The 13,110-nt window shown below is 35.8% G+C and overlaps 1 protein-coding gene across 2 annotated transcripts in view; it reads left to right on the top strand.

Moving 5' to 3' along the window:
- Positions 1 to 13,110, top strand: part of CRISPLD1 (cysteine rich secretory protein LCCL domain containing 1) — a 36,685-nt gene that overhangs the window by 13,858 nt on the left and 9,717 nt on the right. For both annotated transcript variants that reach the window (XM_068186459.1, XM_068186468.1), the window contains 8 exons: positions 5,547 to 5,665; positions 5,800 to 5,932; positions 7,270 to 7,385; positions 8,282 to 8,382; positions 9,467 to 9,646; positions 9,739 to 9,799; positions 9,925 to 9,991; positions 10,597 to 10,727. In XM_068186459.1, coding sequence (XP_068042560.1) covers positions 5,547 to 5,665; positions 5,800 to 5,932; positions 7,270 to 7,385; positions 8,282 to 8,382; positions 9,467 to 9,646; positions 9,739 to 9,799; positions 9,925 to 9,991; positions 10,597 to 10,727 — 908 coding nt within the window. The remainder of the gene's footprint in view (positions 1 to 5,546; positions 5,666 to 5,799; positions 5,933 to 7,269; positions 7,386 to 8,281; positions 8,383 to 9,466; positions 9,647 to 9,738; positions 9,800 to 9,924; positions 9,992 to 10,596; positions 10,728 to 13,110) is intronic.

Genomic DNA, 13,110 nt, shown 5'->3' with positions numbered 1-13,110 from the left:
TGTTTATCTTTCTTTGCATATGGAGATGCTTTCATTGTTTGAAGCCCAAAGCTTGCCATCATGTAAGTGAAACAAGGGAATGCTATTAAAAGCACAAGAATAAAATTTGTATTCCAGTAAAGAGGTATATTTTAAATACTTAGGCAGATTATTTTACCTGTTTGTTTCATTTAGCCTGCTTTGTGCATGAAATGCATTATATTTAATTCTAATCTGACAGGATTAGTATGAAAAAACTTTAAAATAAACAGTCTTTTATCCTTAGAATTAAGATGCACAGCTTTTCTTCATATAACTTCAATTAGAATAATTAGTTTAGGAAAATAACTTGGATCTCCTATTTTAATTTCTGAAAGAGAAGAACAAAATTCAAGGTAGTATCAAAAATGTCAAGCGGCTCCTTCCTATTCTTGATCCCATCTCTGAAACATGTTGATAATTCAGTAGAAAATCTTCAGAATTCTTCAAATTTCACCTACATGTAACTGTAGAATTGGCCTTTAAAAATACCTTTAAGCTAATTTTCTCAGAGTAAGCTGTGATATAGCATCGCAGTCTTACAGATTTCTTGTACAAGTTTTTAATTTGTTTTGAGACATTTCATACGTATTCATGTTACTAGCAGCTGTGTATAATTTTTACATTACTGGAGTAGTCAGATATAAATTAAAGATAGTTTTCCAACTGGTTGCATCAGGGATTAGGATACTATTTATAGAATCACAGAATTGGTAAGGTTGGAAGGGACCACTGTGGGTCAGGTGGTCCAACCTCCCTACTCAAGCAGGGTTATTCTAGATCACATGGCAAAGGACAACATCCAGATGATTCTTGAATATCTCCAGTGAGGGGGACTGAGCAACATCTCTGGGCAACCTGTTCCAATGCTCAGTCACCCACACAGTAAAGTTCTTCCTCATGTTCGAGTGGAACTTCCTATGCATAAGTTTCTGCCCATTGCCGCTTCTCTTAATGCCTGACACTACCAAGAAGAGCCTGGCTCCAGTCTCTTGGCACCCTTGTACCTGGGGTTTTTCCTCCCCAGGTGCAGCATCCTGTATTTGCCTTTGCTGAATTTCAGATAGTTTTCTCTGCCTGTCTCTGCACCCTGTCCAGGTCCTTCTAAAGGGCTGCACAGCTCTCTGGGCTATTGCCCACTGCTCCCAGCTTTGTGTCATCAATGAAACTCCTGAGGAGACATCTGCCCCTTCAACCAACTAATTAATAAAAAAGTTTAACAATATTGGGTCCATTATTAAACCCTGGGGGACACCACTATGACAGGCCTCCAAAATAGACCCTATGCCACTGATTACAACCCTCTGGGATTTACTGTTCAACCAGGTCTCAACCCACCTCACTGTTCACTCAAGTTCGCAGTTTTTGAGTTTGCCTGTGAGGATGTTGTGCGAGACAGTGTAAAGAGCCTTGCTAAAGTCATGGTAGATGATATCCACTGCTCTCCCCTCATCTTGGCTCATCATAGGGGGAAATCAGATTGGTCAACCGTGATTTAACTTTTGTGAATCTGTGCTTACTACTCCTGATCACCTTGTCCTTCATGTTGGTAGAGGTGGCCCCTAGAATGGGGCACTCCATTGCCTTTCAAGGGATTGAGGTGAGGCTGACTCTGTGGTAATTTCCTGGGTCCTCATTCTTGTGCTTTTTGAAGAATGGGGTGACATTTATGATTTTTCAGTCCTCAGCCACCACTGATCTCCACAAGCATTCAGACATGATTGTGAGCAGCCTCACTATTGCATCTACCAGGTCTCTCAGCACTTGTGGATGCATCCTGTTAGGGCCCCTAGACTTGTTGATCTCAAGTTTGGATGGGTGTTCTCTGACCCAATCCTCCTTGACAGAGGGAAAGTTTTCCTGCCACCATGCCATTACTCTGGTCTCCTAGATCAGAGATCCCTGAAGGCTGGTCTGCCAGTGAAACCCAATGCAAAGAAGGTGTTCTGTAATTGCCTTCTCTGTGTCCTGCTACCAGGGCCCCCCTTCATTTAGTAACAGGCCCACACTATGCTTAGTTTTCCTTTTGTTATTGATGTATTTGAACAAGTCCTTCATTTTGTACTTGTCCTTGACCAGATTCTTGAAGGGCCTTGGCCTTCCTTCTCTCATTTTTATTTACTCTGGCAACCTCTCTATATTCTTTCCAAGAGGCCTGACTCTGCTTCCATCTCCAGAGTATTTCTTGGCTATAGTTGAGTAATGACAGGAGCTCTTTATTCATCCACAGAGGTCTCTTGCCCCCTTTGCCTGATTTCTTGCTCATCAGGATGCCTCATCCTTGAGCCTGGAGAAAACGGCCCTTAAATATCTTTCCCTCTTTTTATGAAAGGTCATTATAGTGATCCTGGAGATTGGGAAACCTTTTCATTTCTACCATGATTTGGATTTGTGTTTTATGGCTTCCGTGTTTGTAGGTCTTGGAGACACAAGTAACTGTGACTCCTAGCACTTGTATCTCTTTTTTTGTCTACTGGCTGTAGGAGATTAGTGATGTTTTATTCACATTTTTTCTTTGAAGTCTCTGGTAATCAAGAAAGTGACTCTAATCTCTAGGACATTCTTTGCAACTGAGACATTTGCATTTGGACATTCTTCCAGAATGTTTTATAAAATTTATGTTCCTTAGTAGAGAGGGCTTCTGAGCTTTTTTTTTTTTTTTTTTTTTTTTTTTTAATTTTAAATTCTTTTGAAGCCATTTCAGGAAGTGGAGGCTTTGATGAGGAAATGAACCCATATAACAATAAACACTGCACTTAAGGAGTTTTTCCCCCCTGTAGTGCAATTTACACTTGACTGATATGTGTAACACTTTTGATATTTACTCCATCACATCTCAAAATATACTTAAGTGATTAAAATGAGAAAGAAATTAAGTGATGTCTTGTTACTCATAAATGAAGTTGCTTCAAGGAAAGTGCATTATGGTGAGGCCTAGAAAGTGGGAAGTGTGCTTATCTCTGGCTAGGTAAGGTAAAGGGAGTAAGGACAATATTTTATACTATGGATGAAGGCAGAGAAACAGTTAAAGAAGACGGAACTTTTTTTCAAGACCATATCCAATTTCAACAGTACTTGGAGTGGGTGTTCATCTGTCAGAAGGATTAATGATGAATTTCAGTTCTTCATTGAAAAGCTGTACTTTCAGAGTTCTGGAGGCTCTGTCATGCATAGCTTTCATCAGTCTTTAAAAAAAAAATTTGTTAAAGGCAAATTACTTCACAGTCTTGAAGAGCTGATTCAAGCAGCTACTATTGATTGCCTAGCTCTAAACTTAAAAAAAAAGTATAATTATTTCAGTTAAAATAGCTGCATAAAATTTTTTAAACTTGTGTGATGAGAAAAATAGAACAATAATACAATCCCTTTAACCATGACTGATGTTTTAAAAGTGGAAAATGTGGGGGCATGGTTTACAAGAGAATATCTTCTGGCTTTCTGAAGGTTGTAAGAGCTATAAGAAATTGTAGCTAGCCTTGGAGGTAAGAAGTTTTAAAACTGAGCAAGTGCCATAATTTTTGTTTTATAGTAAGTCTAATTTATACTAAATTTGTATTTCACAGTCCAGTTGGCAAAACCATTCTTAATAGCAATTATTCAGGAAATATATTTACTTTATGACTTGTTCATCCTAAGAACGAAATCTACATATTATAAGATTTTGAGGTGACTTAATACCATACAATATATACAACAAAGACAAATTGTAGTGGCTTTTATTTTAAAATATTATGGTCTTGTGATTTTGTGGTAGAAGATGAAGCAACTCTACTACAGCCTATAAGAACAAAGTATAAATGTGCAGGAAGTGTTTTAATCTTCATGTGTTTTTACAATGGGTACAGTAGGGAGAAGAACACTTTATGGTGGTGTGACAACTAAAGGAAAGGGGAAAAGAATTATACAAACTGTCACTTCATGATTTAAGATTGGAATATTTTCTTCTGGAGGTTAGAAAAGTTGTGGTTTATGACACAGAAATAATGGCCTAGGAGAATGAATGGAAAATTTGTAGAGTTTTCTAAAGTCAGTGGTGTTTGTATCCATAAATGGGTTAAAAGATTTATTCTGTCATTATTATAATGTTTTAGTATTTCTGTCAAAGTAAATGTTGCATTTTGGGAGTCAAAATATGCCCTGCAAATTGTTTACTTGCTGATAATATTAATAATAACAGAAAAATGTAATCCAATGCATTGCAGATTTCTGAAGAAGAGAAGCAAGAACAGATATTCTAGGATTAAATTGAGTGATAATAAAGTTTTTACATAATAATGGTCTTGCATAATCAAGGACATACTTGTTTTTGATGAGTTATCTGATTAATAATTTGAAAACCACACATCAAAATCAATAGAAAAATAAATTTTAGCATGTGGAATTTGTCTGTTATATTTGTACAATCTTTGGCTGTGTTAAGGAGTTTTCTACCTTTTATCTGTGCCAAAAATTAATAGACATGATCTCCAGTGTCTGCATGGGAATTTGAATCTGAAAATATTGAATTACTGTTATTTAGATAGCATTGTCTCACTTAATGAAATTTAGTCTGAATGTATGATGAAATACTCCAGGTTCTATCAAGATGTGTTTCTTTCCTGGAGGCATTCTAGTTTCCTAACCTGTGTGTTTGTATTAATCAGGTATCTGGAAACTGTTTCTGCAGTTCTCAGGAAATTCCAAAAGCTAAGCAAAATTATGGATACTTTGCATTTGAGCAATGGACCACTTTGAGCAAACCCCAGCTTAGTGCAATAAAAACTGTGCATTTAGTATGGTATATCTTTTTTCAAGAAGAGTATGTCTTAGTATGCTTCTGAGGAAATGAAACTTGGATTTGCCTTTCAGTTTCAAGCTTATTCTTCCATCTCCCTTAAAGAATAAAAATTAAAGATAAACAACACTTTATAATTTTTTTTTTACTTCTTCTAAGCATGCCTCTTTAATGAATGTCCCTTTTTTTGCCAACCGATCCATAAAATCAATGAATGACAACCTTAACTCTAGTTTTCACAATTTGTGTTGGAATTGTGTATTATTTCAACAAAAGGTGGTAATAGAAAAGGCAGAGGAACTCTCATTCATTTCACATAAACTATTAGTTTAGAGGAAATAAAGCTTCGTTTGAAAGCAGGTTGGATAATATCCCCTTTCAGTTAAGAAAAATGCCCATTACTGAAAAACAAGCTCACAAGACAAAAAATGCACTTAATTTAGCTTGGAAACTTGAACTAAGCCTTTCAGTTTCATATTTGTGCTTTATTCACTGCAGCGTGGCTGCATGTGGATTCTGAAGGGAATGCTGTGAAGGGATTAAAACTTTTTCTCTTGGTGAAAGCATTTTTCTTTCTTATGAAACAAAAATGCAGCATACGTTTTTCAATTCTTACTTTTCAGTTTTCTACCTCAGTAAAAAAAAACTTCAAAAATTCAAAAAATGGATAATTTTTCTTTTTCTTTTTTTTAAGAATAAGATATACACCAAATATTTTTAAGAAGATTTCCCTTTCTTTTCTTTTAAATTTCAGACATGGGACACAGAACTGGAGAGATCTGCAGAGTCATGGGCTGAAACCTGTCTGTGGGAGCATGGACCAGCAAGCCTTCTTCCATCAATTGGACAAAATCTGGGGGCACATTGGGGAAGGTAGTTTAAGATATTATTTTATGCAATATATAAGATTTTTAAAAATCAAACAATATTTGCTTGTTAATAAAAGGAAAAAATGGCAGAAGCGACAACTTTTGAGTGATCTAATACACTGCTACTGGCTTTCCTAGGTACAGACCTCCAACATTTCATGTCCAAGCATGGTATGATGAAGTGAGAGATTTCACATATCCCCATCCTCATGAATGCAATCCATATTGTCCATATAGATGCTCTGGTCCTGTTTGTACACATTACACACAGGTATGTAGGTGTGCTTGATTTCAATCACCTATGAAAAGAGTGGCAGAGACTTCCAGCTGGGTTGCTGTCTGACACTTAGGGCACACAAAATTGCACTACATACCACAGCACAAAAGCACAAAAAAGGCTTGTTTAGACTCCACAGTTAGAAGCACTGGGTATCAATGACAAAGTAAGGTTGTCATACAAATCTTTAGATTTCATCCTCATAAATATCAGCAGGATGAAGGAAAAAGCTCACAAGCTCCAGTGTTAAACTGAGTATTACTGCTCAGTGCATTTTGCATAATTTGGATAGCCCTTCCCATAATATGTTGAAGGAAAAAAAAAAGTTTTCTTAGGTGAATTCCTCAGATAAAACAGTAGTCTTTTGGACCTTGTTTTAACTTCAGGAAGGTTTTAAAATTAATGATAATTTACTTCCTATTTCTGAAATTTGTGTATCTAGCCTGAATTTTTGTTGAGAGGTACCAGTCTTGCTTTCAATGAATGGGAAATACATGAACTTCAGATTATACTATGGTCCACATATAATTTTTGATATAACATTGGAAAACTTAAAAATTATTAATTTTAAACACTTATTTTATGTTTAGTAGCATAATTTACATTTGTATCTCACTTTAAAATAAAGCTAGTTCTGTATTCTTATTTACTGTATCTATAACCTGTAATTACATTTACTATTACATGCAAGATCTATACATATATACAGCTTTTTTGTGATACTAGTTCTTCACAATAGTTATCTCTTTCAACTCTTAAATCCTGCTGAATCTACAGATTTGGCTTACCTTGAATAAACAGATTTTCAACACTTGTCATATTTTTATCATTTGAACATTCCAGACTTTGTCATTTTGATTATTTTTGAGATCTGCGATGAAATGTGAATAAAGAAACGCAGCCACCTTGGGTTGCAATGACATAAAAGAATATTCATTTAAAATCCAGTATTTGGGTCTATTCAGTGTATAAATATTTTTGTTAATGTTTTTATCCTTTCTTACTTCGTTTTACTGCTGAAAAATATCTATTGTCTCAGTCCAACCAATCCAAAACCCTCTGGGTCTTTAGGTTGTACTGGGAACTCCAGCACACAGGACCATAACTTCTAGCTCACAATTATCAATTAATTGGGATTCCAAGAATCAGATCGTCAGATCATGTTTTGTAAATGTTTTGCTACACTTTAAAATATATGCTTATAGCATTTGTATAAAATGAGAGTCATATCAGAGGGGAATACATCACTTTGGTAATTTGAGTTTTGTATATTGGAGATAGTTTTGATTTTAAGTTGATCATCTTTGGTTTTCCTCTTTTCTTTTCTTTAGGTTGTTTGGGCTACAAGTAGCAGAATCGGTTGTGCAATTAATTTGTGTCATAACATGAACATCTGGGGGCAGATTTGGCCAAAAGCAGTTTATCTTGTATGCAATTATTCTCCTAAGTAAGTAGATTGACACCAAAAAATATCTTGAGGGAGCAAGATACTTTATAATAGTCCAGGAAATAATCTGCAAGGAAATCAGTCTGGATTTTCTGGTTTTTGTACCATTACAAAATAGAGCTTTGTTTCCAAACAGCCTTCAGCTGCACAAATACTCTTGTGAGTTTTCTTGTGCTTCAGCTTTCTGGCCTGTCTTTTAGTACATATACAGCATCAGAGACCTTTATTATAGTGTGATATTTTTCTGAAAAATAAATGTATTTCCCCACTGTGACTTAAAGGAATGTGCAAAAGGAAGCCCATGGTTAAGATCAAATTTTGTAGGATATTCCATCTAGGAGAGAATGGAGCCCATTCTCATGAAGTGGAGGAATATATTCTTATGGTGCTATGCCAGTCTGAAAAGATCTTACAGTGATTTATGTCAGTTCTTAATTTTTTTTCTACATGGACTTTTCAATGGGATCCTGTGTATTTGGTGTAGAGTCATAGAATCATTCGGATTGTAAAAGACCATTAAGACCATTGACTCCAGCCAGTAACCTAATGCTGGCAAGTCCACCACTAAACCATGTCCTTGAGTGCCACCTCTACACATCTTTTAAATACCTCCAGGGATGGTGACTCCACCATTTCCCTGGGCAGCCTGTTCCCATGCTTGGCAACTCTTTCAGTGAAAAATATATCCTAACATCCAATCTAAACCTCCCCTAGGGCAAATTTAGGCCATTTCCTCTCATCCTATTGCTTGTGACTTGGGAATATCAGAAGAATGTTATTGTCTCTGTGCCTGCTGGTTTTCATAATTTATTTCTTGATATATTAGGTGCTGTTTAATATTAACATGTTAATATGCTCATTGATTAAGGCATTTTTTGCTATTTTTTTCTGTAAAGGGGTAACTGGTGGGGTCATGCTCCTTATAAATCCGGCCGCCCCTGTTCTGCATGTCCCCCTAGTTTTGGAGGAGGTTGTAGAGAAAACCTTTGTTATAGAGGTATGTACTATTTCACCATTACAGCTATAAACAGGAATAGAAATGTAACTTTTCTTTTGATTTCTTTCCTCATTGTGCTTTAACATAGTGGAATAAAATATATTATGTGTGTGCCCAAAGACCAGTTAGGCCCTACTTTGCTATGCTGAATGGAAATATATACTTGTGATAAGTGAGGCTGAGTTTCACCAGAGGGAGTGGAGTGCACTGAGTTCCTGCTGATAAGTGCTGATTCAGGGGTTTTAGTAGACGAAGATGGAGACTCATTGTGTGCTCTTTATATGCCTTTCTGTAATTACACTGGAAGTCTATGCAGTAATTTGTTTATAGGGAAACATTATCTCAGTGACATAGTCATGTGGTGTGTGTGAAAAACCAAGAACAAAGCTAGAAGACATTAGTAATTAAAGAAAATGTCAGCTGGGATGATTATTAACTTACAATTTTTAGAATAGCATTTATAGTATGGAAACACAGCATATTATGAAACTGCTACTTCTTTTGGTTCTACTCTGTGAACAACTCATTTAGCCGTTTTTGTTAATAACTTCTGAGACTTCATATGGACCATATGAAAGCTGCATGTGTGTGCCCAAATAGCTTCTTTAATGGTTCTAAGTACAAAACGTAGATACAGTTATGAGTGTTTCAGAATTATTTTCACTATGTATGAATAGAAGGGCCTCATTTTCAGGTGTATGTTACTGTGAAATAAGCTTTAATTGCATGCTGTCTATGAACTTGGTAAATCTTTGCCCATGTGTAACAGAGATTTTCCTTGTCCAATTGGTTTTCTGATGGCATGAAGATATGAAAACAGGAGTGTTACGAACAGTTCCATACTTCAGTTGTGCTACACATGCTGGGAAAAAAAAGTAACGCAAACATACTTGAGGTGTTTTATTAATCTTGAGTTCTCCATCTTATGAAGCAGTGAAGAGTTTTCCTTGCTTTCTTCCTTTTTCCGACCATTTTGTGAGAACAAAGTGGTTTTACCAAAATGTGGTAAGGGATTTACATTCCACACTGATTTTTTTTTTTTTTTCTGAGAGATTATATTTTTTTTGCCCATTTTCTGAAACAGAGGATTCAGAAAGACCGTATTCCCCCCATGAACCAGAAGAGGAAACCAATGAGATTGAACGTCAGCGATCCAAAGCCCAGGATGCAACTGTGCAAAGCCGGCCAAGAACACATCAGCCTTCAGCCTCCACAGGCACTGATGACAATGAGAAAAACGAAGTGATAAGCATGCAGCAAATGTGTAAGGAATTTACCTGATTTGCAAGTGGTCAAGAAAATTGAATTTTCTAGAATCAAATTCATTGCAGTGAATTTGCTTTTTGCTTGTTTTAGCTCAGATTGTTTCATGTGAAGTAAGGCTAAGAGATCAGTGCAAAGGAACAACTTGCAATAGGTATGGTAAATTTTACAGTTGTCATTTTGAGATTTTTCTGAAAGGCTATATTTGTACATGAGCTGCAATATTTCCCCTTTTTGTAATCCCAGGATTTAAAACCTATTTGTATTTAATTCTCTTAGGTATGAATGTCCTGCTGGCTGTTTGGATAGCAAAGCCAAAGTTATTGGAAGTGTACATTATGAAATGGTAAATACTTTTAAATTAGATTTTGTACCAGTAGAATGCTTGATTAAATGTCTTTTCTGTTGGCATACAAGTTAAAAAGAATGGATTTTGAGGATGTCAGCATTCACCAAAACTAAAAGCTTGCACCAAATGTTTAAGAAAGCATCAGACAACATAAATTTGCATCTGCTGTTCTGTGTGTACTGTACAAATGTACTTCATACTTATAGATACACAGAAGCAGAATTTTTGTGTCCACATAATTTACATGCAAATATGTGAAGTTGTGACTAAAGGAGGAGTACAGCATTTTGTGAGTATGCTTGTTTAAATTGTTTCAGTAAGATGGACCTGCTCGTGTATAACCTTAATACTATCTGAGAGTATGTCATTTACTCTGTAGAATGGGAAAACAGTATAGGAAATGACATCTACTGTGAACCAGTGCACTGTAAATGAGAATAGTTTATCTCTGAGTAAGGCAAAGTGGTGGTTTATTTGCTTGAAATAACACCTACATGGACCAAGTCAAACATAAAAGCGTCTATCAAATTTTTAATGACACATTGTAATTAAAACCTGTTTTTTGTCTGACATAGATCTGCTTTTCCTGCTCTGTTTTTCAGCAATCCAGTATTTGTAAAGCTGCCATACATTATGGCATCCTAGACAATGAAGGTGGTTGGGTTGATGTGACTAGGCAAGGGAGGAAAAATTACTTTATCAAGTCTTACAGAAATGGTGTTCAGTCAATTGGGTAAGTCTTTTCTTAAAATTAAAATGTATGAAAAGGTTTTCATCTGTTTATTTTTATTTCATACAAAATATATCACATTTTTAATAACATTTCGCTATGCTTTTTGTCATAAATAATATGAAAATGCTATGAAGAGGCATGTGGATACAGCGATATTGTATCCATTTTGAAACTTTAGCCAGTGTTTAATGGTGGACAGAGTTGGCACAATAATAATGTGAAAGAAGGTTCAATAATGTACAGAGTGACTCGGACAATAAGTTTGTGTTTGTAGCTAAATAATGCTGAGAGTATTCAGTTAATTAATTGGTAAGAGTATATATTTATTGTCAAAAACTAGCATGTACTGGCAGATTATTTTATGTGTTTTGGACATGGACAGAGCAATCTATGACAGTTAACAAAGCAGTAATATTACAAGTTCGTGTTTGTAAATGACCCTCTGGTAGTGTGCATACGGAACAAGAAGAAAAGACATCTCTTCCTGTATGCTTCGGTAATTTCATCACAGTTCCACAGTTCACATATATCATTTTTCACAATTATTTTGCACTATTTCTACATTTGCCAGTGATAGAATAATATTCCATACTGTGGAAACTTAGTTTGGAGTTGTACTGCACTGCTGAGGTGCTTTCCCTAACACTGGTATGTTAAAACAGCTCCAAATACTTGTAGACATGCTAAAGAAAAACCCAGGAAAAGAACTCATAGAAATGGAGACTGCTTGGCTATTTAATATATAATTATCCAATGGTAGATGAAGAACATCAATAGTAATATATTTGAATCTAAGAAATAATTGGTATTTGCAAATTACACTTCACAATTTCGTAATGTATTCTTCAGAGCTTTACATTGATGTCATTATTTCTGTCTGTAGTTAGTGTATATGTAATAGTGGGATGTGTGTAGCTCAAAGGGGTAATATTGAGCTGAAAAACAGGATTTTTCTGAGTGATATATTTGGCTCGCATGTAAACCGAAGATTCAAGGAGATAGGTAATCATCAGCAGCTGTGCTCTCACTCTGTGCTGTGCAAAGAAATGATACAGGTTATGACACCTGTCATCATTTCTCTTTTCAACAGATATGTCTAATCCAGCATAGAGAGGAGCATTGTCATGGTAGCCTTAATTCAGTGGCCTATAATTTGGACTACCTGGGTAGCACTTAAAGCATTGATACCAATCAGTTTCTTTGGATCATCTGATGACTGCACTCTGGTTTGATTTACCTGCCTAAAGATGCTGACAAACATTTCTCTTTTTTATTTGCTTTGATAAAAGAGATCTAAGTAGATCTTGATTATATCAATGCTAACATATGAGGAGCCAGCTTGCTTACAAATGTAGGAGTAGGAAAGCTGTAAAAAAATCTTTAAACTGGAACCAATTGATTTCCCATCAGTTGAAATCTCTGAGTTTTTTTGCTACATGAGACAAAACTGTATGATTGTCCAGCCTACAGAGTGTATTTAGCACCTATCCTCTGAGAATTGGAACTGCGGGAAAGTTTTTTGCTATGGGATAAATAAAGATTATTTGCCAAAGTTTCAAACTTTCAAAAGGCCTATCAATAAGGCAGGGGATACCTTGCAGCTGCCTGACTCTCACCAGTGTCTGTAGATGGAGCCTTGCATAAACTACTATTTCATCTATTCAAGGATAGATGAAATAAAGTGGATCTCACCTCTACTGTGTATTGCAAACCAGAATACAAAATACAGAAAAGTGTCAGGGCAGCATACAGCAAGTGTCCTAATCTTCAGCTCCTTGGATTTCTTATCAGGATTGCTAATACCAGTGTTTTTTCAGCTGTTGGATTTTCTTAGGATAGGGTACTGTTCTGAATAGCTCAACAAGCTAGTCAACAATAGAATACATATTCCTACACCAGTGTTCGACAATGCTAGGGCAACAGAAGTATGAGCTACATCAGTGAAAGTTAATTGGGATCCAATAAATGAGCAATGTGAAATTGATGGGTCATACAAGTAAATAAACTGATGCAGGCAAACAGGGAGGTCCACAGGAGCAATTTGCTCCAAAGGTGAATAGGGAATGATTTCCTTGATGTGTTGTTTTTTTGGGTTTTGTTTTTAATAAGTAACTTTATGGGTGTCAAAGACATCCTCAGCTTCTTTGTCACAGATGAAAAATATCACAATCAGAGGCATATCCCAGGAGTCAAAAAAGGAGGAAAATAGAAGATGAGGGGAACAAAATAGAAACATGCATCAATTTCTAATGAAACAACATAATCTAGGTACCTGATTTTTTATAACAACAGAAAGCAGGTACATCTGAGTGCCATATAATTACTGGGGAAAAAAGAACTCTTACATTTTATACTGGGTTTTTAATGATGCTGATGATGACAG

This window comes from Anomalospiza imberbis, chromosome 1, assembly GCF_031753505.1.
Source record: "Anomalospiza imberbis isolate Cuckoo-Finch-1a 21T00152 chromosome 1, ASM3175350v1, whole genome shotgun sequence".
In the NCBI taxonomy this organism is placed as follows: domain Eukaryota; kingdom Metazoa; phylum Chordata; class Aves; order Passeriformes; family Viduidae; genus Anomalospiza; species Anomalospiza imberbis.
The sequence above is the reverse complement of the archived record's forward strand: the minus strand, read 5'-3'. Positions and strand labels throughout refer to the sequence as shown.